The following is a 26,236-nucleotide window of genomic DNA, read 5'->3' as shown; positions in this document are numbered from 1 at the left end:
CACCATTCACACCAAAAGTAAACTTCAATAGCAAATTTAACCAAACCAAAAGACATTGTTTTATATAAATAAAAATAAATACTAATCGTCCATTACAATCAAAAGTAATATAAATAAATATAAGAATATAATAAAAATAAAATAATATCAATCTGCGGACGGATCATCGTCGCTGTCTCCACGTGACGTGCCGCTGTCTCGACGGATGCCTGATATGCCAGGAGCCTACAAGAAACATATCAAAAGCATGATTTGCATATCTATAAATAAAAATATATAGATCATTAAATTAATACAAAAATATATATTTAATAATATGTGTTTATCTGAGATGGGCCATACATCTCTAATAAAGATGTAAGCCGATCAATCTGTCTCCTCATGACCTGCATCTCGGCACGGCTCTGTCGCATCTCCTCTATCTCAGCGGCACGACTCTGTCTAATCTTCTGTATCTCCGCCTCGAGTCTACGGACGCGTGAATCCTGAGCATCTGCTGCAGCATGCTGCGTATATCTACTAACCTCAGATAACTGAGTAGAGGTAACTCCTACTCCATAACCCCTCACTCGACCGTAGTGCTCTGGTCCCATCAACTCTGTGAACACCTCGGCCTCGATACGGCTCTGCTGCGTAGATGCTGCGGACTCGTCGTCACGCTCCGTAATGAGAAATGTAGCCCTCTCCTGTATTTATTTTGAAAACAAGAGTTATACATTAATAGCAAACAAAATTAAATTAAAATCATTGCAAAAAATAGAATATTAATAATGCCGTACATATAAATCTCTCGACTCATCTCGAGCAAAAGTACCATCCTGATGAGTATGAGTCATCCGGTAAAACTCCACTTTACCGCATTCCCTCCCATGCTCATCCACCTACACAAATAATTTCAATTTTAAGCAAACAATTATAATAATTTAAAAAAATATATGAGTATCATGATCCAACATGGTCCACGATACATAATGATATTAGTTATATAAATATTTCAATATAAAAATTAAAAATTAATTATGAAAGTTTAAGGAATATACAAACTCCTATCGGAGTCGTGCATAACTCTTCGACCCCGATGTATGAGGAACAGACTGAGCTACTCGTGCAGCTCTACCAATAGCAGAATAAGTCTGTAAAATAAAGTAAAGAACTTGTTATATATATAATATATAATATATAATATAAATCAATATTTTTATAAAATATTTTTAAAAAAAAGATAATGAGCAGATAATATACCTGTGCCCTCTCGGAGAACCAATAATGAACCAATTCCATCCACTAATGAGGGGGTACATCAGGAGGACAATTCCTAGCAACCTCCTCCTCTGTCATATCCTGTCTCATATAGTCCCTCTTCAATTGTGCTCTATATTCTTTCTATTTACGTTTGAGAAACTTCATTACAAAATCATGAGTGGATGGAGGGAGAACAAACTTGCTCTATACAAAAAAAAGTTAAATGAAATAAATTATATAAGTGATTAACAATTAATATACAGTATGAACATCAATTCATTACCTCTATAACTCGGAGGAGCTTAACTTTGTACGTTGGAAGCATGTCATTCCATTTTGCATAGCCCAACGGACATAGCTGAGGTCTCCGAGCAACAATCCCCAAAAATGAAGTCAATAAGCAGGCAGCTTTTTTAATTGGCTGACCTAGCTGATTGCACTCCACAACAATTCTCTCGCCCTCACGCATCTGCCACACGTCTCGTACTACTGTGGGTCCGCATCTGGGGCGTACCCTCCCGGATCCGTCTGCAAAAAATACATAAAATAACTATATCATAAATATATATAAAATAAAATAAAAATAAAATTACATGAAAGACAATATATACCCTGCACGTGTATCTCATCATCTGGCTGATGAACAGGAGGATCGTGCTGTGCTGATAATGAAGGACAGGGTTCAGAATGCTGTGCAGCTGAACTAGCCTCAGGCTGCTGTGCTGAAGAAGACGTACCGACCTCTGTCTGTGAAAACTGAAACTGCACACCAGTATATCATCCCTGCGACGCATGATGTCACCTAGCATTTATATAAATAAAAGGTAGAATCAGTTAATATATGGAGTAAAATAACACAATAATTAACACAAAATATATACATCATAAATAATTATTATCAGTAACAATCAAGCAGTAGTGTTTCCTTCAAATTCTGTCCTAACCAACGTCGTCGTAGCATTTAAATCATCAGCTGGCACAAAATTGTAGGGCATACATTGTGTATAAGTGTCATCGTCATCATCCTCCACTTGGTTTTCCATATCATATAAGTCTCTAGGTTTTGTTTTGATGACAGTAAACCAATCTTTATCTTTTGCGTCTTGTACATAAAATACTTGACGAGCTTGAAATGAAAAAATGAGTGGGTCATCCTTCAATAACACACCAGTGTGTATCAACCTTGAAAAATTTACAAGTGTAAATCCATTTGCATCTTGTTTCAAACCCCTTGGTGAGTTTATGTCTATCCAATCACATCTAAACAATACTACTTTAAATTTTCCATAATAATCCAACTCATAGATATCTTTAAGTGCACTATAATAGAATTTTCCATCCGCTTCCACCATAACACCGCTATTCTGTGTTTTTCTAAATTTCTTCCGTTCTCTAGTATGAAATTTAAAACCATTAATTATGAAACCGTTATATCTATTCACAATCTTGTTAAGTCCTCGAGCAAGAGCTATTAGTTTATCTGAATTATTTGTCTCCATCATCTTTGATACCTAAAAAAAAATGATATGACGAAGTGCTGTTAAGTTACCTAATATTAAATATGTATCAAAAATTAATGTATCCCATAATTAAATATAAATCACACATGATTCGAAAGCCACATAGGGAATAACTCGACCAACCATCGCTGTTCAATCCTTGCATTAGGACGAATGTTATGATTGGCTCGTTTCTGATAAATTAAAAATTCACTACATAAAATATAAATATATCATTTAGAACATTATATCTAATATAAAATTTAAATCTTGATGTCATGCCTTAAATATACTAACCTGCGATGGTCAGATATTATGTCACTATGAAGTAACACATAACGATATGCTTGTGCTAAGGATTTTTGATCAAGTACAATATTTTCAGCTTTTTCCAAGAATTTTTCAGCAGTTAACAACTTATACAGTTCTGCATTCTCCACAAAGTCATTATGCCATTGAAGTCGACTAAAAATAGTCTCTACACCTTGAAGATATCTTGAACAAAATGTCAAACATTCATCCGCAATATATGCTTCAGCAATCAAGCCTTCGGGATATGCTCTATTTCGCACATAATTTTTAAGGTGCACAAAATACCTTCAAGAATTAAATATTTATTAAAATATCAGTATGCTGTTGTTTCTAATAAAATTATCAAAAGATTTAAGGTTTGCAATAATACCTCTCAATAGGATACATCTATCTATAATGTACCGGTCCACCAACTTTAACTTCTGAAGCTAGGTGAATGAGCAGATGTACCATAATAGTGAAAAATTTAGAAGAAAAATTTTTTCTATCTGGCAAAGTGTAATTGCAATATGGATTCTAACTGATCAAGTTTCCGAGGATAATAACTTTTGAACATAATGCCTTAAAGAACGACGATAATCGAAGTACAATTGCAACAACTTGTTTCGGCAATGATGATCTTAAAGCTATTGAAAAAATATCTTGCATCAATATGTGACCATCATGACTTTTAAGATTTGAAAGTTTTTGATCCTTTAGATGCACACATCATGAAATATTTGATGCATATCCATCAGGTACTTTGATACTTTTAAAACTCCCAAAAAATTATCCTTTTCTCGAGCAGACATTGTGTAACATGCAGGAGACACATACATTCTATCATTAGCAAGCAATTTAGGATGAAGTTCCTGTCGGATACCCATTTCTTTTAAATCAAGACGCGCCTTCATGTTATCTTTGCTTTTTCCATCAAGGTTTAAAAATGTTCCAAGTAAATTATCACAAACATTCTTCTTTATATGCATGACATCAAGATTGTGCCGAATAAGATTATGTTTCCAATAAGATAAGTCAAAAAAGATACTTCGTTTTTTCCATAAATATTTACTGGACTGTTGTGTAGATGCTATCTATGTGTCTTCCTCATTTTCATCCTCGAAATAATTGTCTAGATCTTGAAACACCTCTGCATCTATAGTACTGATACTAACTTCCTCTGGTAACCCTTCGTGCATTGAGCTTTCAACATCATCCCTTCCTCTTTTTTGAGAGGACTTTGAGTGCTTACCATAGCTATAATTGATGTCATCCATTTGTCTATGAATATTAGTTCCAGAAGGTGAAATAGGGGCACATCCCAATTCCATAGTACCATCAAACAAATCTTTCTGAAATCGAAACAGATGATTTACTTCCAACCATCGATGATGTCCCATGTAACAAAATTTACCTCCATGTTTTAACCAAATTGAATGTATTGAATCTCCACAACAAGAACATGCGATCCGTCCCTTTGTACTCCAGTTAAATAAATTGGCATATGCTAAAAATCATTAATAGTCCATAACAAAGCTGCCCGTAGTTTAAATGTTTGGCCGTTCGAAGCATCAAATGCATCAACACCCTCCCACAACTGTTTCAATTCCTCTATTAAAGGCTGTAGGACAATTTGTGGATCTAAAAAGAACTATTTACATATTTCCGACATGGACATAAAATCTTTCCATTCAAACTACTTTTCTCCATACCAAATTTAATGAAGTCATGAACTCCATCTAAATATTCTTTACTATTCCTTGATTTATTTATCCAACTTTTGTCCATTGTAGGATAAAAATGATCGAACTTGTAATTTATCTAAAAATAAAAAAATTATACAATCTATATTAATGCAATGAGTAAAAAATATCAGTCATTTCATAAAATTCAAAAAAATAACAGCTAGATAAAATTTACATAGTAAATGCTTGCTATCATCAACTAATAGGTAAAGAAGGTCCTATCCCATTCAGAAAATGTATTAATTCTATAGGTCAATTACAGAAATCAAATGATATGCAACAAGAGCCGAAAAAAATTTCGACAGTATTTTTCCTTAGTTCTTTCGTATAGGAAGAACAAAAGGAAAATACCATCCGAAATTTTTTTCGAACCCTTAGCATACCATTTGATTATGGTAATGACCTATAGAATTACTCACATTTTTCAAACTGTCCATACTGGACAATCAATTGATCAATGTACATAATTCTTTTATCCGTACAAAAATAAATAAATGTACGGATACAATAGAATATGTACATTAATCAAAAGATGGGTCTATGATTCTATGCAATGCATTCACTCTATGTACAAAAGAAATAGTTCGTTATTGAATTAAATAAATTTAGATGTAAAACAAAAATAATATGACATCATCATCAACTTGTGGATTGACACTTGACAGGGCAAGCTCAACAATGGGCAGGACATAGCTGTGAAAAGGCTATCTGAAAAATCATCACAAGGACTTGATGAATTCAAAAATGAGGTTACATTGATTGCTAAACTTCAGCACCGGAATCTTATACGGCTTCTAGGTTGTTGCATTAGCACTTCCTCCTACATAATAACTAGTAGAAAGTTAGAAGACATAAGTCACATGAGAGTCTTCATGTAGAGATATAAAGCTAATAATAGGGCTTCATGACTGCATTCTAGCAAAACGTCCATAACATTTTGTTACTAAACCTCACCAAAAGTAATGCTTGCATTTGGCTAATATTTACATTCTTCAATTAAAGCATAAATTGAAACCCTAAATTATGTTAACATCACTTGAAGAATGGGCAGATGAAGGAAAGCGTTCATTATTGGGTTGGCAAAATCGCTTCACCATCATACTAGGGATCGCACGTGGACTTCTCTATCTTCATCAAGATTCTAGATTTAGAATAATACACAGGGACCTAAAAGCTAGCAATGTCCTAAATTAGAAAATCTACTTTTTTAATGTCTTCCCCGCATCAATCACCTCAACCAATTCTACTACTCCAAAGATAGGATCATGAGAAAGGTGATCTCAAACATCAGCTGTATTTTATTTTATTTGATGCATACTCTTTTTCTAAAATAAAATATCCCTACCATCCTGACACCACCTTCTTTCCCCAATATGAATTCAAGTCACAGAACAAGGTTCATGGCAAGTCAACAGCTGATATGATAATCTCAACTAACTGATGACCTAGGATTGTCATTATGATTAATCACCAACGGATGCAGTGTTTTACAATCATCTATACAAATTCAAGTTGTTTGACAACAGAGTAGAAAACTGGAGGAGTAAAAAAAAATGTTAAATATACTGAAGAATAAACTATGTCCAAATTTCATCAACACTGCATCCGAAATGAGTGCAAGCTACGAAAAATCGAAAGAGATAGAAGCTTGCGGTCATACCTCACGCTCAGAACAGATCTCCTTGGCCTTCTCCAACAGAGCAAGTGAAACCTTCTGCTGGTGTTCTTGCACCACCGAATCAACTCGGGGGCTACACGCAATCCACAGAAACGATAAAAAGAGCATTCGCATGATTAGATCAAAAGACACAGGCAACCTATCTAAACAGTTGAAAATTGAAACCAACCAACGATCGGACGTATTCGAACTGCAATTTTTGCTCAACGAAAAGGGCAAAATCTCTTCTTACCCCACGGAGGAGGACCGGTGGGATGGCTGCTTCCAAGAGGACGGACGGCGTACGGCTTGGACCATGCAGGTGCAGCATCGACGGATGCGGCAACAGAGGGGAGCGGCGGACGGCTGTGCGGTGTGGACGGCGGGTGCGGTGCCGGCGGCGGAGATGGAGGTCGGCGAAGGAATGGGTGGAAAGGGACGACGGTAGATAGATTAGGGCACGGGAGAATGGGGGTATTAAACGAACCTAACGACGTTTTTTAGCGTCGTTAAATAATGACGTAAAAAAATGTCGGTATTTTTTTTATTTAACGACGCTTTTGCTAAAAGCGTCGGCGTTGACAATGCTCAAATTTTACGACGCTTTTAAGCGTCGTTAAAACACGACGCTTTTTAAAAGCGTCGGCAGGTCAGCGCAACCTGCGATGCTTCCCAAAAGCGTCGGCAAAAAAGGATCGCTAAACCACCTTCTTACTATAGTGAACGATCCCACCCAACTAGTTTCCAGCACCTGAAAAGCTTTGATCAAAACTAACCACCAACAATTTAAGAGTACCTTCTACTGATGCCTTTTATACTAAAGCTCCATAGTTTTATACGTACAAGTTACCGGCAGAAAGTCAGAAACACAATAGAACATTGCATCAAAACAAAATTCAAGCCAGAAGAATGCAAAGGTATGCACCATGCTTGTGAAGATCCATATCGACGTATGTTTACTCTCATATCCAGAACACCCAGCAAATTATATTTATATGCAATCAATAAATCTAAGAAGCTCAAATAATATCTTATGATCAATTTTTTCAATATTATCCTAAATTATTACAAATGATATCAAAAAAAAAAAAAATTCAGATAAATGATGTCAAAGCATACTCAAACAATGGCCCATGTCCACTTGGAAACATTACAACATATATCTATTTGGATTGACTGAGCTAATCATAGTATTTATGATTGGATGGTCGAATTTATGATTGAATTTGAATGAATTGCATACTTACCTTGGTAAGGATATTAGGACTTAAATAAGAAGTGTATCTAAAGATCTATGCAAACTATATTTAGTCCTATATCTACTATAAATCAGGTAGATATTCGATACTTATATAAGACCAAAAAATTCTAGATTGTCACACATAATATCAGAATAGTCCTAATCTATGGCTCATGTGAACTATCGAATATTATAGCATGAATCCGTTTGTGCTAATTACAGACTGATCATAATGTTTATAATTTAGATTTGAACAGATTTGAAAACTTAGCCTGACAAGAAAGTTGGGAGTTCAATGTAGAAAGTATACAGAAACATATGCAAGCATGTAAATTTTAGATAGATTAAGAAATTCAAATAATACCTCCAAAGTAACTTTTTTAAATATAATCTTACATTGTTACAAATGGTATCGGTATAAATCCGAACCATAGACTTGAACCACAACTCACATAAACTAGAAAATATTACAGCATGAGCCTATTAGGATTGATCATGCACTTATCATAATGTTTATAATTGAATTGCAGCATTTGTAATTGAATTTGAATGAATTACACCCTTAATCTAGCAAGAATGCTAAGACTTAAATAGAAAAAATATGTGCAGATCCATGCTAGTGTATGTTTATTCTTACCTTAGCCACACACCAACTAGATCTTAGATGCTTATAAAGGATTAAAGAACTCAAATAACATTTTCTATCATTTTTTTGAGAGGTCATGCTTTATTACCATGCTATACTCAAAAAAACAAAAGACTTGAGTGACCAACAGAATTTTGGTGATCATGTTAGCATCGTCCCAACATCTTACCAAATACGGTGAACTGCACTACAAGGAAAAAAGTTTGGCTTATTGCTTTACTCGCCAAGTTGCTGAAAATGTTCACGTTGTGAAAACCTGCTTCTCAAATCTTTCTTTGATTGCTTGGTTCCCAGATTTGTTCAGTGCATGTCAGCCATTGCATGCGGACTTGAAGTGATATTCATCTATAGTAGAATAAATGTGGCCCAAATCGACATGGTAGTTAACTGCATCCCTAGTTAAAAAATGCAAGAGCAAAGTAAATATCTCAAGCAGATGGACAACGAAAATAAATACGTGTTCGCGCGTGTGAGAGAGAGCAAATGAGGGGGAGAGAGCGCTACATGACATCATGTGTTGGTAAGCCCAGTATCGCAATAACTTCATCAACATGCAACCCCTGTTCACGGCCACTGCTAAAAAATGATTCAAGCTACAACACTCAGAACAACATTTAGGAGTTGGACAAAATCAAGCACTCATCAGAAGGCTTGCATATAAAAGCATTTATATAATGTCATGCAAAAGAATGGGTTTTGAAATGGCTCTCAGACGGATATATACACGCAAGATAGCTAGAGAAGTTAGAACTGACAGGAAATAAAGAACGAAAGAGAAAAAGGAAAAAGATGAAAAGGTGCATTAATTTCCATCAGATAGGATAACCCCATAACCTAATAAGTGCATGGAGGTAGTTCGTCGCTCGTGGGCCTTTTAGCAAGCGGAAGATGAACAGTAAAATGAACTGAGCCCAAGAAATAGACTTCTATTTTAAGTATACAGATTTGATACAAATATATGGATAAATACAACCGCTGCTGCTTGTTAATAAAAGATGCACTTGGTTATATTTTTTTATTTTTTATTTTTTATTTTTAAAAAATATTTTTATATTTTTAAAATTTTTATTATTGAATAAAAATAAAAAATATGTTTGATAATTATATTGTTATAAAATAAAAAATAACGTTTGAAAATGATAGGTGAAACGTTCGACGAGAGAGATGGATTCAAGAAAAAAAAGAAGAAGGGGATGAAAAGATGAAAAACTTGATGAAGGAGAAAGATTTGGATACTTTACTTTTTGATTTGATATTTTAGATATGTAGAAATAAAAAAAAATAAAAAATTAAAAAATAAATTTTAAAAAATAAAAAAATTTTATTTTATATATATAATAATTATTTTAATTTTTTTATTTTCATAATATTATCAAATATTATTTTTTTATTTTTATTTTTTAAAAATAAAAAATATTTTTTTAATGACTAATCAAACGCACCCAAAGTTTACTTCAATATCTCGGATGCGACGGTGCACTAACAAACAAAAACTTGACGACCGCACTGACCATATAAACAAAAAAAAAAAAAAAGAGCCAAGTCCCTAGAAATGCTAAAATTTTATAGATAAAAAGGAGGACAGCAGGTCAAACATATGCAGGAGCTCAAAAACCATAAACAACAGGCTTGTCTCATCTGCATAGCGTTGGCATCCACAAAGGAAGGTTCACCGTGGGAAAAAAAAGATAAAATTAAAAAACCAACACATCTACGTAGCAAGTACCTTCCTTGAACTAACACATGCATGAACAGACGCATGCTTGCTTATATAATTTTATGTATCCGCGAATATGTGCATGTATTTATATTTTTTGACGATCTAAATAACTTACAGGATTGCTGGTTCCTGGAAAACTCCCAAAACCAAGTTGTACACGTCATTTCCAGATCTGTTCATGCTTGAAAAAGCTGAAGACTAGTGGGAAAGACCGAAATTGCAGATTATCAGCCAACTGTCCAAATCTTGTACTTTGATAAGATAATGTAGCTCAAACAGTCAGAGGGGGAAAATCAAAGCACAATAGCTTTACTTGATTGGTAAGAGGAGCATCACATCCTTTCACTCTATTAGAAAAAGGGGTACGGGTGATTGGATTTGGCTGCATCCAAGCTGGAACACCTCTCTGTATCTTAATTTAAAAGAAACAAAAGAAAACAAAAGAAACGCATACTTGTTAATATTTTATATTGTTTTCACATATAAATATGCAAGAACAATTTATCTCTTATACACAGGACAATAAGCACCTCTCTACACGCAAGCGCCTTCAGTCTGGTGTTTTCAACATGTACATATATGCACTCAATGAAGTGGAGCACAATATCATTGAAGTCAGTCACCGGCCTGAAAAAAACAGATGTGATATATTTTTGAGAAAGAAATTGGATCAAATAGATGTGATATATTTTTGAGAAATAAATTGGGCCAAAAAGTAGAAGATGTGATATTGAGATCCTTGAAGATCTCAATAACCAATTGCTCCACATCATACAAGACACAAAGTCTGAATTTATTGGCTGTTCCAACCTATGTGAATATTCAGCCACTGATGTGTCTGCGGCATGAAAGGAAGATTTTCTGAAAATATTAAACTCTCAGACAATGTGTATGTGGCATAATGGTATCTGAATTCTCATTTCTTTTTCTTTAACCAGATTAAACATGTGCTATGATGTCCCAGTGAACAATGACGAAAAAACAGGTCACAAGACCTTTTGATCTAGTCAGACTAATGGGATATTAAAAAAATTGCAGGACCTAGAGCAGGGGTAGAACTCTACCAACTTCAGATAAATAAGCTTCATTTAGAAGTTACAAGATTCAGAGTTTCTCATTTCTGGATTATTACATAGACAATCTGCAGAAGATCCAGGCAAAGTCGAAATAAATAAAATAAAATAAAGAAGGTTTAATTCCAGTGAAAATAGTTGCATGTTCATATACTCAGCTCAGAACACTATAATTTTGAAAATTTCTGCAAAAATTTCTAGCAAACAACTAGAAACAATCTTCCTTGGGCTGCATAAAAGCAACCTACATCTCCTGGAAATTTCAAGCCGGCATTTAAACTTTTAAGGGTGCATTCTTCCTACTTAACCAAAGTTTTTAACCAAAACATTTCCTCTTGGCGGGGAAGCATATCACGTTTCATAGTAATCCATGCTTTTCTAAGTGATATTTAGTCCCCATATATAGTTCAATACACACTTGAAGCCAAAGCAATTTTCTTTAAGGAAAACCGAAACATTGACATGGCTCTAATATAGAGGCTTTTACATTTTGTCACATTGCACGGATTTTGCAAGAACGTAATTTTTATCAGATGTGCACAAAAAAGTATTTTTTGTTCATTCCATATACAATCATTAATCAATGTCAATGGCATTGTAAAATCATGGAGCACTACTTCAACACATACAAAAGAATGGAGCATAGCGGCACTCCTCATTCATGGGAATTAGTCCTTTGGATAGTTCTTCAGATATTCTTAATCTCATCAGTTCATCAACACAAATCAGATATAGCACAGTAAACAAATAGCTGGTCGATCTTAAAATTCACTAAGATACAGTCTAGCACATTATGTGCTGAACCTATGACCGCATTGCATAGTTGGTTCTATTCAAAATTTTAGCATAGGATGGGAATAAGGCATTTTATCTTCAGGTTTGAAGAAATAATTTTCCAAGGAACACTAATAGGGAATGAGCAATATAAGAAATGAACAGTCTCAAAATAATAAAATATTGAATAATTGTTAGATGTATTATCCACACAAAATTCAATAACTTATTAGACAACGTTTGACATAAAAAGAGTACATGAATAAAAGGCATTTTCTCTAATTTCACTCCACTGATGTTCTCATTGCTGCTGCTGCTTCGTCATCAATACAGTCATCTCGGTCTAAAGCTCAACAACACAAGATCAGTCAAAAGCCCACTAACGATACATTCCTAACATGGTCATTATGAGTTTGTCAGGCTTCCTCAACATTTGGGATGCACAATTTTTACATTCCCAAATTTCTTATATAAAACTAGGGCTGGAACTAAGCTCGGGCCAAACTGACTTCGAGTCGGGGTCGGGTTTCGGGCTAGACCTGAAACAGTTCAAACTAGGCTTGGATCTAATTGTAAGGCCCGTTTGTCTTTCGGACCAGACTCGATATATCTTCGGCCTAGCCCGAATATCCAGTCCGAGCCTAATCCCTAGTCAAATGGGTTTTAGCCATTTAGGATGAGTCGTGAGTTAGCCCGATCTCTAGCCAGTAATGTAATTGTGATGATAAGATATTAGAATATTTGTGAACTTTCTTGTTCATGTATTATGCTTTCATTTTTGTAGGTTCGGGCCAACCCATCATTTGGCCCAAATAAATAGTTCGGGCCAGCTCAATTAGGTTCGGATCAGACTTGGACTCAGACTTGGGCATAGGCCGGGCTCGGACTTGAATTTTTAAAAAATTTTCTGGCCTAAGTCCAGCCTGAATCCCGAAAAAATATTTTGAATCAGGCTTAGATAGGAGTGTGGCCCGGCCCGGCTCATCCTGACCCATTTCCAGCCCTACATAAAACTATAAGTTCTGAAAGTTATTTTAGTCAGCTAATAGCTTCATAATTTCCTGTTCAAGCTAATTACTAAAAATTAAGATCCTTCCACTTTCCCGCACTTCAACCTATAAACAATGTAATGTAAGAGTAGACAATAATGACATCAACTTATGAACAGACACATCAGATCTAAAGTCTTTTTTGAGGGACATATAAGATCTAAATTCATCACCAAATTACACGGCATTCAGCCAATGCACCACTCACATCAAACAGGCTCCTGAGAAAACAAGATTTGACTCCCCTGTCATGACTCAAGATGAGGCACTCTGCCACATTTAAAAAAGATGACGTTAAAGACGCATCTAGTGCCTAATCTATGCGTCTACTAGAGACACATAAATGTTACACTAGTCATCGTAAGTTTTCAATGTTACACTAGTCCTCATCATAAATTTTCAGAACAAAATAACTAATTAAAAGCTATTTAATGAAACTGATTTAGTGCAAGGGCTTTAAGCAATATGAAGATCACAATTTTCAAGTGAAGTGAAGGAAAAAAGTGCAACTGGAACATGTTAATTTGGAGCAAATAAACAGCAACCGTAAGGTAACATTTTAAAACCAACCTAAAAGGGGAGGGGGGCGGCGGGAATCGAAATTTCTTACCTCACAGAGAAGGCATGTCTTTTGCCCTGAAACCCCTTCATACGAGCATTGACTCTAACGTACATCCCATTTCTTGATTATCACCGGACGAACAACCCAACAGAGCAAATCCATCAAAACACGATAAAGAAGTAGATATCGGGAACCCATCAATTAGAAGAAGCAATCAATAGCGCTTACTGGATAGCAGCCAGTTCATTTGCATCTGTGAACTCATTGATCCTGTGCATTTGGACAGCGAGAGGTACAAATCAGTGAAAATTCCATGAATAGCAGATCAAACAATAGAGATTATTAGAGCAAAGATTCCTCACCATCTATTGATGTCGATCCGGCCCGTTCCGTCATCAAGGGTGAAGGAGACGTCAGCGTCACTCTCCGCCTTATTCATGACCAGACCCAACAGCCTGACCTGCAGTCGTCGCCCAACCAGAACCAAGAGCAAGAAAAGAAATTAGGGTTAGGGTCAGGGATGTCCAAGAAGAAAGAAGAGGGGGCAAGAGGGACTGTTACGCTGGGGACTTCAGAGCCATTGACAGTAAGGATGGACTTGTCATCGCTGGCATAGTAGGCTTCAGCGATCTGCTTCACGGTCAGTGGGAAGGCGCCCTGAGCCCCCCGATTCTGAGATCGAGCGCTCGATCAAGAACGGGAATTCAGAAGTCCAGACATCGAGATCGCGATCTCGAGAGAGAGATAGAAAGAAAGAGAGAGACTTGGTGGGTACCTTGGCGGGGTAGTAGGAGGAGGGATCGGTGGCCTGGGTTGCCTGAGAAGGCATGATGCTGACGCCGGCGAAGAGGGAAGAAGTTCCATCGAACTGGCTATGAAGCATGGCCTCTCTCTCTCTCTCCCGCTTCTTGGAAGGGATATGATCAAGAATCGAAACCTTAGCCCCCTATTTCTAACCCTAATGTCCAGAGACCAAGAGGCGGAGGATCCTCGGCCGGGAGCTCGGTGGGGATCCGACAGCGGGCAGGAAAGCGAGGGAGCTCGGGTGAAGGTGGTTACTTTTGGCGCGTGGATCGGACTGCCATCCAAAAACGTGGGACCCAATGTCCCAAACAAACAAATGTTCCAGAGGCCTGGCTATCTTTTTGTTGTAATAACACTAAGCATTGTGTATTAGATAATTGATATTATAAAACTATATATAAAAAATAATAATGTGTAAATGGGTACTAATTCGTTTTCCATGGTAGTATGATGGGCTTGATCATTTATTCTACTTTGGATACTTTAAAACCATGTTATTCAACACGCAAAGAGATAACTTGAGACAATCCAATGTGGTAAGACTTACTATTTTAGTCTGTTTTTATTTGTTTTGGAACAAGAGTGAGGCAAGAAATTTCATTAAATTTTTTTTAACCAAGATCAGATGTGGTCTTACCATGTGGCCATCATGACTTTTTTTTTTTTTTTTTTTTGCCCCCCAAAAATTCATGCCTTAAACTCCATCTAATCACACCATCACATTATGCACTTATGGACCGTTATCATGTTCCTGCCATATTTGCACCTCATGAGATAACGTTGTACGGTATAATAGTAATGTTGCAGGAAAGTAAAGTAGAGAAATAATTGGAAAGAAATTTGGCAAGAATCTTATAAGATGTATATTGTACAAGCAAACTTCAAAAATATGGATCATCTTTGTCTTAATTACCATTTATTTTCATCTATTTGGAAAATGGGTGTTAGGCTCTTGAATGCTACATGCTTGATCTTTTTTTTTTTTTAATTATCTTTATTTCGATTGGACTTTGAGGAATTTTCAAAAAAAAAGTTAGTTAATTTTTCTTATGCTTCTCATAGTTATTGTATAATATGTTGGAAAGAATAGAATTCTGAAATTTTGTTCAACATTCATCCGGCGTGTCCGTGACCTCAAAAGGACTTTGCATCTTTAATAACTAATCGACATTATATGACTAAGATCTTCTATCAGAATTTGAGAGTGTTTGGACAAAGATTAGAAATATCTCTAAAGATCTTCATGAAAGCTAACAAATAAGATGTGTAATCTTTTCTTCTCATTTCTTTTTATCTTATTCCATATACCAGCAGTAATATAACCTCTTTAAATCTTCCCCCGTCTTTACTATAGTTTGTTTTCTATCTTCAATGAAAGCCTGATGGCTATCCCTGCCTCCCTTTCCTTCAAAAAAAAAAAAATATTGAGCAGTACCATAATTCGCTGCCATGTTGCATCGCAAATTTGACTACAAGTCAGCATCAGGATTGCCGAGCAGAACCATAATATACCCACACCAACACTTTGAATTATCCTAATGCAATTCTTTGCACAAGAGGCATCGCAATTATCCTTTAAAATGGAACGCAATTCTTCTCAGAGAAGAAGACGAAGACAGCCTCTCAGCCCCCCGCCAAAAACTAAACCTTCCACAATGCACACAAACTCACCCTCCTGGTATTCTGCAGGGTCAAACAGTTACGCACACGACGTAACTTCATTCAAAGTTCAGCCAAAGGAAGAAAGGTTACAGCCTTAAAGCAGCCATGTCGTTATTCTATTTTACTGTCTAGATCAAGACAGTTAATTACAGGCGGGCCAGTGGCTCAACGAGCAAGGTCATGCCTTTGAAATCCATTGCAACAAACCTGCTTCCTTAGTCACCGATAAAATTTTTGCATGTCGAGGAACACCATCCAGTTTTACGTCGGTGTTAAAAATCATAGGTTTGGGTTATAGTAACAGCAGCGGGACAGGAAACATGTTCATGGATTGTAATTCAATTGGCTGAGGGCAACATTATAAAATACAATAGCATGACCATTTAAATGCAGAAACAAATGTTGTAGACATCCATAGCAACCAAAGTGAATGAAATTTAGATGCAAGAAAAGGAAAGTAATTTTGGTAACAAAACAAATTGTAGTGGGAAAAAACTAGGTCTGTTACCATATATGTTATAAGTGGACTGCATGCAAAACCAACCAATGGTGGGACCCTAGTTAAACTCATACAGTGTGTTCTGATCCGCTAATGATACACCGCTTTTGCCACACACTATTCTAGAGAATCACAGGTCAATAACTAGGCAACAGGACTAATATGGGACATTCTTTGGAAGATTTCTGATAACGTTACTCTTCATTCCAATCTTTGAGCGCATAGCCTCCACCCCATTCCGATTCATCTTTCTTAACAATTTCATAGTCACGATCCGCACTTTTGATTGAACTGTTGCTGACCTCAAACTCCGGTCCCTGCAGACAGAAGATCACTGTCGTTTACAGCCCGAATTTACAAGAAATATTAGAACAAAAACATAAGAGAAGAATCAAAATGAAGGAGATTAATACTCCTTATATGAACATTATATACAATTTGGATTTATAGTAACTCCAAAACTACAAGTGTCAGATAAAATTTTGGATTTTCTTCTGCAGTATTATTAGTACTTTTGTTTTTCAAGCATAAAAATATGATGGAAGTTCAGTGATAGTGATCCTTCCCATAGTGCTGGGCTTCACTGACTGCATAAAGGCCACCACGCGCGAACTGACCAAGGAAAACCACAATCTTCAACCAGTACACCCAAAAAGGTAAAAGGGAGTTGGATTATTGGCTGAGAGCTGTAGAGTGCATGCAAAGAGATATCCACATACACCATTTTTTGCTAGGGCAATACTGCTGACAAGAAGTAGTTTTTCTTGATAACCTACATGAAAATGATGGGTCCCATACCTTGAAGCTAATGAGGCGGCTTGAGCAATATCTCTGGCAGGGAAGGTCGTGGCTTCTGGCGATAGTAACGAAGAAACTCTCGAGAACCAAGAGTTCGAGCCAATACTCCACGATCAGTCCTTTGTGTTATAGTAAGTTCATATCCTCCAGTTCCAAGCACAACATTATTAGCCATATCACTTGCAGCCACCAAGTGCTTACCATCCGCATCCAAATAGCTATCGGAAGAAACACCATAAAACCATTCTACCACAGTCAGAAATGCACAAGTCTTTGAAATTATCCTAAAAGAAAGCAAGTTTTAAAATTTTGAAATGCATATGTTTGATTGAAAGAAAGAACCAGACTGGAGGGATCAAGGTGCAGAGGTTTAAAAAGTGATGGTAGGACTCTCAAGAGCAAGGATAAACTTTACGAACCAGATATGCCTCCATAGCCAAAATCATTAGTTCATGATCCAGATCTTGGGTCAGGTTTAGATGCTATCCGAGTAGCACAATCATGAATACAATTGCACTCATTTTGAATTAAAATGCCTTTGACAAGTGAAATATGTCCCTTAAATCATAGTCAACGATTCAAGCCAACAGCTATATAAATTGCACATGCAACGTTTGTTGCATCTGACCCATTCCTTTGGATCTTATAATCCTGATCAAAATAAATTTATATAGCTGTGACCTTAAGCACAGAAAATCACAAGGTTATTAGGATATTTAGGTATAGAAATAAAAGAAAAGAAAAGGTTAAAGTCTGTGGAATTAAAAGCAAGAGGATAATCTTTGCAGTTTTACATTGAATTCTTAAAATCTAATTTGTCTAACCAAAATTTGCTTCCTATAAGATAACCAAGTGGATATATGTTCTGAATGCTAGCGTGTCTTTAAAAACTAGACATGATGCATGTTTCATTGGACATGCTCAGTCTGGGATAATGACCATGGAACTAGACTTTTTACGAGCATTACGTTCCATTTTCTATTCATGTACTTCACATCCCTTTATATTTTTTTCATATTATTGAAATAAACCAGCAAGGATCTTGGATTCTTGGGATCCACAATCTGATCCAGATCCGATCCAATATGCCCCCCTGCTTCTCTTTTTATCAAAAAAGAACGAAAAGGATAACTCAATCTCAATGTTAGCCACATTGATGCTAATGATCCAAATCTATGAAATAGTTATCCTGCAAACGACCAGTGAAAGAAACTCGAAGACTACCAAAAGATGATACCATGCTGGTATTAAAACTAAGAGCCAAAATTTTAAAGAGAAAAAAAATTAGAGCCAAAAAAGTTGGAAGATAACCTGCTGCTATAATCGTAGAAATCTTCCAAGTCACCATCATCATCATCACCGCCATCTCCATACTGTAATTTGCAATGACCTTTCGCCATCATGTGCTTCCTTACAGCTTCCAAGCTTTGAAAAGGATGGCATCTTTCATTGCAATACAAACACATGAAGTCCCTTTTCACCTGAGGAGCGAAAAGAAGCAATTGGTGGTTCAGGTCAGCAAGATTTCAGAAATGAGTTCTCAAAATACAACATTCAAAAGGCTCGAGTAAGTGCCTCGCTTACCTTAAGACCAGCATATATAAGGAGGCCCTTGGGGTCCTTCAGATACTCAACATCAGGTATGAAAAATCCATGCCGCTTGTGCATATGAACCATGCAGCTTTTTATGTCATGATGCTTCTTGTCGCACATGAAACAGCATGCAGGATCCAAATCTTCAACCTTATCCATGCCATCAGATTGGTCAACAGAGCTAGAACTCTGTTCATTTACATGCAGATTGGTAAGAGATTCGGCTACCAGTTTCAACTCATCGTCCAGGTCAACCAGCACCCAATATTCATCCTTTCTTCCTTCGCCTGCAGCCGAGGACTGGCTTGAGGACATTGATTTGTTAGGCATGCACCCAGTAATCGGCTTAATTGTAGAAATTCTTGCAACTGCAGGACCTGATTCTTGAGAAGTTCTCATAGAATGTGCTTGTGATTTGAGGTGCTGAGCATGAGCCTTGGAACTCCCATACTCCTTCCCGCAAAGAGCACAACCATACAGCAAGGTGGTTGCACTCGACTTGCTTCGCTTTTCGGCAAGCTCTGACGGCCGACTCTGAAATAATGCTTCCGTCACCCTTGGGAGTCCCACCGCCTGATGTATATGAACAGTACTTATGATGAAGTTTTTGTCTACGAGAAAAATAATAAATTCTATGGAAGGCAAACCAAAGTACTTCAATATAGCCTTCGACTTCATGCAGGTCCATCATAATTTTGGTGGTCAGGTTGGGTCAGGCTGGTTGGATATGACTGGTTAAAGACCTCAACCCAATCTGTTTAAATTGATCCGACCTATTTTGAAGAATTCATGGGCTGGATCGAACTTTAAAATTAGACCAATTTAGATTTGAATTTATTAAATTATGATCCGATCCAATTTGATCCATTTAATTTTAAGTAAAATTTGAATGTTCTACGCTATTACCAATCCACTCCGAATCTGATATGCCCCAGATCCGAATCCATTTGAACCCCTAATTTTAATTTAAGTTTTGTGTAAGCAATATTTTTAATATAAAATAAATTTAAAATTATTTATATATCCTAATTTATTTTGAAAAAAATATTATTTACTATCTACTTTGTGTGAATAATAATAATTGATTATATGATAATTAAAATATAATTGACCGCATTTAACACACAATCTGATCCAATTTAATCCGAATGTAAATTTTTCGAATTGGGATTGGATCATTTATGAACTCAACTCGATCCAAATGATCTATTGGATGGAAAATTTTGGCCATGGATCCAATTCAGCCGGACTTAAGCTCCTACGAGGTTATATCTGGGTCCAACATCAAGGAACTGGGTCGGATTAGGGATGACCCGATCTGACCCGACTGATTTGCACCCCTATTCTGTGGCCTGAACCACGTAGAGAGAGAAAGGAAGAGAGAGTAGACAAAATAGAGTGATAACGAAGGCGGGAAGCTTCGTGGCTCTCTCAAAAACAGAGGAACAGGAGGGGAAGGGGGGCCTAGCGGCGACTGTGGCCCCGGCTATGATGCTCGTCGACGAGCGACCGGCGAGAAGGAAAAGAAAGAGAATAGAAACAGGGGAGGCGGCCGTGTGCTTAAATCAGGGCAGAGGAAGGCCGGCGATGGCGAAGGCATCGGCCGGAGGTCCGGCCTGCTGTGAAGGCTCCAGCAGCAGCGGCGTCAGAAAAGCTCAATCCTTGCTATTTTTGGTTCATCGCGTTCAATCACCCTAAGCTACTTAGAAAGGAGAAATTTGTAACACCCAAAGACCGTTAAATATACCTGTCTCTTGAGGTTGAAGCGGTGCCATTGGGATCGGCAATGGAGCTTCTGCTCCGCCTCGTCCTGGAACTCCTTGTTGCATGCGTTGCACGTCAAAACCGGCATCTCAATCGCTCTTCGCGCGGCTCTTCTCTTCGATTTATCTCTCCCAACTCCTTCTGCGTCTCCAAGGACAAGGGAAGAGCTCTCTGAGTCTGAGGAGACCGGAGGGGAGACCCTTTTATAGGAGGTAGACGAATTCCTACCGCTTCTCGGACATTGGATCAGGACCGCAGGATGCTTGACGGACGGGCTATCAGGTATCCGTTTCCTGCTAGGAACGAACGATTAGGACGATGCACCCGCTTAGTAGGCGAAGACTTGTGACCTAGCCCAACCAACTTGCAGTATAGGACTCAAGTCAAGGTGCATACTTAGCGAGGCTTAAATCAATTTAATTTGTTTTTCAAGTGAAAGAGAATAAGCATTGGGTCCATATAGGACAGGAATACAAATTTTAGGTCGGAATAGCTTGAGACCTTTTTATTGCTTGGCTACATGATCTTATGATCGTATTTTCTCAGAGTTGAGGACTGTCCCATTATAATAACACTAAATAATAGATTATTTCTTTCCTCGTTATTTTTAATTTAGACTTTTATGCTAGCGTTAAGAGGAAAATTAACCAGGAGTAACTTCCTTTGTCAAACAATGTTGTTTATTTTGTGTTGTTGTTCGATTTTGTTCATCATCATGGTTAATCCCAAACATTGTAGTAGTTTAGTTTTTTGTCAAATAAACCTGATGTGCAGGTTAATCATGCTCCACATTGGTACTAGGATAGCTTCTCACAGCAAAAACTGTGGTTGCAACAATCTCAGTTTGTGTCCATTGGTTTTTTTGGCTTCTCTCCTCCCATTGGGCTGTGGTACAGGAATCTTTCAAGCCTACTCATCTTTGACCAAAAGGGGACTCTCTTCCAATAATATCATGGATTTCAAATTTCTCTAGCCATATGTGTCGTTATAATCGTTTATTACAAGATTTATAGGCTTGGAATGCACTAGCTGGAAATTTTCAAGTAACTCATACTTTTCAAGAATCTAATCAAGTTGCAGATTATATGGCTAATCATACTTTACAAGGAGATTTTCCTTGGACTTCCAGTGTACCTCTATTCTTCATGCAGATGGTTTCGGCGTTCATTTTACTCGATAGTAAGTCTCATTGTTACTTTGCTAGCTGGCTAGCTGGAGTGCTTCACTGATTGCCTCTTGATTATCTTTATGCTATCACTGGCACTACAAAAAATTTGATTTTTTGCGACGAAATTTTTTCGTCGCTAAAAATCTTATTTTCGTCGCTAATAGTATTTGCAACGAAATATATCGTCGCTAAAAATTTGTAGAGAAAGCCTCGTAGCAAAAGACCTTAGCGACAAAAATATTTTATTTCGTCGCAAAAAATAGTAAACCCAGACGACGAAGTTATGTACTGTATTAGCGACGAAAATATTTTGTCGCAAGAGCTTAAATTTTCGTCGCTAAAATTGCAACGAAAAAAAATTTCGTCGCTAAATATTTTGATTAAAAAAATTTTTTTCTTATTTTTTGCGACGAAAATTAGTTTCGTCGCAAAACTTAACGACGGATTTCGTCGCAAAATATTTTGTCGCAAAAAGTTCGTCGCAAAAATTGCGACAAAAAAAAATTTTCGTCGCCATTATAGCGACGAAAAAAAATTTCGTCGCTATAATAGCAACGAAATAAAATTTTCGTCGCTAAAATGGCGACGAAAATAAAAAATTTCGTCGCTATAATGGCGACGAAATAATAATTTCGTCGCTATAATGGCGACGAAATAATAATTTCGTCGCTAAAATTGCAACGAAATAAAAATTTCGTCGCAAAAAGTTTAAATTTTTAGCGACGAAATTTTTTTTCGTCGCTAAAATAGCAACGAAATAATTTCGTCGCAAAAGTTGCGATGAAAAAAAAAATTTCGTCGCTATAATGGCGACGAAATAATAATTTCGTCGCTATAAGGATGACGAAATAAAAATATTCTCTGGCATAATTGCGACGAAATAAAAATTTCGTCGCAAAAGTTATAATTTTTAGCGACGAAACTAAGACTTTCGTCGCAAAAATAGCAACGAAATAAAAAATTTCGTCGCAATGAATAATAAATATTTTATTTTTTGGGTTCACAAATTTTTTTGCGACGAAATTAATATTTCGTCGCTAAAATAAATTTTGGATAAAAAATAAAATTTTTATTAATTTTTCAAAAAAACCTGCTCAAATACAAATTATCTGATCAACCATATTTTAAATAAACAGTATGTTAACACAATAAAAATATTCTAAGTCAAAAGACCAATTTCAAATAACAAAAAGTTTCATAACCATCTTTGTCATATACAAAAATATAAGTCCATACACCATTTTAAATTTAAAATAAGTACAAACTAAGTATGATCTGACTCATTGGCCTCGTTCCCTCCTCCAGGCGTCGATCCCTGACCCGATACGTGTCGCGATGGTGGTGCAGAGGCGGCATCATGTGGCTGTAGAGGTGCTAACTCAGAAGCATCAATACCGAGCCGTCCCGCCACCGCAGCTACGATCCTCTCGAGCGTCTGACTACGATTCATCCAGTAACTAATCTGATCTTGCATCATGCTCATGGATGTCCTAACTGCCTCTGGCACCGATGTATCATCAGACCGGTCGGATGACGAACTGCGTGATTTTTTGGACCGCATGCTATGACCAGATCTTAGCTGCCGCCCGAGGACGGTATCCAAAATCGTATCATCTGTCATCAAACAAACCTGCTGTGATCCAGTATCACCATCAGATCCCACCTCCCTCGTCGCCTGCTCTCTCAATTCTAACATTTTTTCCTTCACAATAAACAAAATAAAATCATAAATTTTTTTCAAACTCTTTAAAAGTATTCAAAATGTAGAGTAATGATACTTACATGACGCTGCCTCGCCTCCTCGGTCACGAACTCGCCACTCTTGTTTTGATAGAATTTAGCATAGGCGTCGACTCCGGATAGTCCCTGTTCAAACAAAAAAAAAGAAAAAAAAGATATCAAAATAATGTAAATATTTAATAAAAAGTTACAAAGTATGATTGCAAATGTAGTTACATACCATCCTCTTCATTCCCTGTGCAAAAGAGGCACTTCCTTGCGTGTGAATAGAATCAATCTTGCTCCTATTCACCTTATTCGCCTCCGATCGTCGCTACAAAATACATACAATTATAACCAATAAAGGACATAACATAATTAAAAACTTGGAACACTAGACATACCTGAAATGCCTCAGTTCCAAAATGCTCACATAACCACCGCCAATCGTCACTAGACCCAGCCCAATTTCTGTATGGCTGGGTCACAGGATCAATCTCCTTCGCCTGCAGCTCATTGCAGTATTTATGAAGCCTACATCGCCGATCTCTGTATCTATTTGCAGCCATTTTGAGAATACATGCCGTCACTTCTTCGTCAGTGCAATCCTCGAAGTCAATATTATCCTACACAGTAATCATACCAAAAGGCAAATATATGAAATTATTCATATAATAAAAAATTTATTTATATAACCAAAAATAATATGGATCATGTAATGATATGCAAGACATCCAAATTTAATTCTTACCCTGATGTGAGAGACTAGAGCATCACGGTATCGAGGAGCTACATGCTTGAAACTTTCAGCAGCCCACGGAAAATGATTCCACATATACAAACTGATCTCATTTGCGACGATACTGGCCTCTGTGCCAACCGGATGATCTCGAAATATATGTACCTTCGATTTTTCATTGTGTGTATGCACATATTTTTCCAAAACAAGACCCCTACTAGGACCACGCACTGCACGTCGATGCTGTGTTCCTACATGTAAAAATTGATGAAATGAACATATATCATGTATCACTAAATGCATATAACAAAAAAATATATATGGTTTATAAATTGATAGAGATGTACCTGTAAGGGGATGATGCTGCGGTACCATGGCCTCCGACTGGGCAAGCTCTGGCTGAGCACTAGGCGGCTCTGTGGACTCGGGCAACTGAGTCTCATCTAAATCCTCTGAGTCATCATGCAAAATGCTAAAGTGAGGATGTGTATCATCAAGCGGAGCCTGCTGCCTATCCCGTGAATGTCTACGTCCAGGACCAGTCATGATGCTGCAATGATTAAAATAATTTAAATCAGTAAGTAATCAACAAAACTCAAGTATTACATGATATAATAAAAAAAAATAAATTGAATTACTTATTCATATTAATTATTGTCCTCAGATTCTGAACTCGTGTCCATATAGTCATCTTCGACGGGAGTCATAGAAGACTTCGACCCTGAAGTACTATCATCATTATCGTTAACGAAGTCATTATTGGATCGTGCTCGTGTCCGTGCCCTTATGGACGATCCAACAACAGAAACATCCTCAGGTTCATAGTCGTCTCTTTGTAATTGTCCTATGTCAATCGTATCATCTGGCACTAATATGTTATCTGGTGCTTGCATTTGATATGCTTCGTTTTCAATAATTGCACAGACTTCATTCTCAAGATGTTCATCGTTCGGGCATGTGAAAAGTGCAGGATCAAACAAATGCCTATGCTGAGCCCTTATTGCAACTCGCCAAGGCTCTTTCATTTTGTTATCATCAATATACCATACTAGTCTTGCTTGCTTTGCAAAAATATAAGGATCACTTTCATACCATACATGACCAGTGTGGACACTGACGAGTTGAGGATCTATAACAATTGGCCTGTGTCGTCCTAAGTCATACCATCGACACTTGAATAACACAATCCGTCGAAGACCACTATATCTCAACTCTATAACCTCATGCAGAACACCAAAAAAATCTATTATTTCACCCTTGTGCTCGCCCTCCACGCTTATTCCACAATTCTGTGTGGTTCGATCACGATCGCGATCTTCCGTTAAGAATCGCACATCATTGACTATGCATGCTGAATATACTGATACACGTCTGTCAGGTTTTCGTGCAAGTGCAGCTAAGTCATTACTGATACAGTTAGGATTGTCTATACGTAGCTGAGCTATCTACAATTAAAAGAACAATAAGCAGGTTAAATTTGACAAGATAAATACTATATAAACAAACTTTTAATCATGTATGAACATGAACATAACTTACCCGTTCGTCAAACCATGATGCGAATTGATTCCTATGTCGTGCCGCTGCTAATGTAGGATTACTTCTTCTGAGCTCACTTTCGTGTTCTCTGAAGTGATACAGTAATACCATGTATATTTTAATTTAGAGTCCACGTGCATTCATTGATATATCAACAAATAAAAATTAAATGTATATACTCACATCATGTAGGCTTCTACCTCCTCGCAATTGTTTAGCACATACCAATGCATGTCATCCGTTTCTTGTGGTGTCAACATTCGAAAATCTTTTTACCATATGGTCGGGCAACATTGGAGAACACGGACAATCCATCGGTCAGAATCTCATCAACATCAATATTCCGCTGTGACCTTGTAAATTTGGTCTCCACTCGTCGAAGGTACATAGAGCAGAACGTCAGACATTCATTCATAACATGTGCCTCTGCTATTGAACCTTCAGGCCGTGCTT

General features: G+C 37.0%; 2 protein-coding genes and 1 pseudogene across 10 annotated transcripts; all 3 read right to left on the bottom strand.

Annotated features, from left to right (window-relative positions):
- On the bottom strand, positions 1-14,551 carry LOC105050800 (replication protein A 32 kDa subunit B). Of its 9 annotated transcripts, none has more exons than XM_073242720.1 (12): positions 14,274-14,551; positions 14,060-14,170; positions 13,861-13,958; positions 13,727-13,768; positions 13,547-13,618; positions 10,571-10,667; positions 10,354-10,452; positions 10,156-10,238; positions 8,825-8,893; positions 6,688-8,715; positions 6,438-6,528; positions 1,854-2,044 (listed from the first exon to the last, which is right to left on the bottom strand). In XM_073242720.1, exons 1-10 carry the CDS (start codon positions 14,379-14,381, stop codon positions 8,631-8,633), a joined length of 864 nt encoding a protein of 287 aa, XP_073098821.1. In that variant the 5' UTR covers positions 14,382-14,551; the 3' UTR covers positions 1,854-2,044; positions 6,438-6,528; positions 6,688-8,630. The 9 variants fall into 9 exon arrangements, with proteins under 9 accessions (XP_073098823.1, XP_073098821.1, XP_073098822.1 ...); XM_073242721.1 differs by having other exon boundaries at positions 8,825-8,896; positions 10,354-10,446; XM_073242717.1 differs by having other exon boundaries at positions 8,825-8,896; positions 14,274-14,550.
- Positions 14,552-15,974: 1,423 nt separating this feature from the next.
- Positions 15,975-20,706, bottom strand: LOC105050801 (cytoplasmic 60S subunit biogenesis factor REI1 homolog 2-like; annotated as a pseudogene).
- A 2,256-nt stretch (positions 20,707-22,962) lies between these two features.
- On the bottom strand, positions 22,963-23,880 carry LOC140851051 (uncharacterized). The gene is made up of 3 exons (XM_073242433.1): positions 23,747-23,880; positions 23,569-23,652; positions 22,963-23,488 (listed from the first exon to the last, which is right to left on the bottom strand). The coding sequence occupies exons 1-3, from the start codon at positions 23,756-23,758 to the stop codon at positions 23,051-23,053; spliced, it is 534 nt and encodes a 177-aa protein (XP_073098534.1). The 5' UTR covers positions 23,759-23,880; the 3' UTR covers positions 22,963-23,050.
- Positions 23,881-26,236: the final 2,356 nt, after the last annotated feature.

The sequence above is a fragment of the Elaeis guineensis genome, chromosome 8, assembly GCF_000442705.2.
Source record: "Elaeis guineensis isolate ETL-2024a chromosome 8, EG11, whole genome shotgun sequence".
Lineage (NCBI taxonomy): Eukaryota > Viridiplantae > Streptophyta > Magnoliopsida > Arecales > Arecaceae > Elaeis > Elaeis guineensis.
The sequence above is the reverse complement of the archived record's forward strand: the minus strand, read 5'-3'. Positions and strand labels throughout refer to the sequence as shown.

Bases quoted from the DNA above. Each gene is read 5' to 3' on its own strand.
- LOC140851051 (XM_073242433.1), bottom strand. The intron at 23,489-23,568 runs GTAAGTATCATT...TTTATTGTGAAG, and splicing joins AGGAGGCGAGGCAGCGTCAT to GAAAAAATGTTAGAATTGAG.
- LOC105050800 (XM_073242717.1), bottom strand. From the start codon at position 14,381: ATGCTTCATAGCCAGTTCGATGGAACTTCTTCCCTCTTCGCCGGCGTC. The intron at 13,619-13,726 runs GTAAGCGCTATT...GTGATAATCAAG, and splicing joins AATGAACTGGCTGCTATCCA to AAATGGGATGTACGTTAGAG. The intron at 8,716-8,824 runs GTAGCGCTCTCT...TTTTTTAACTAG, and splicing joins TTACCAACACATGATGTCAT to GGATGCAGTTAACTACCATG.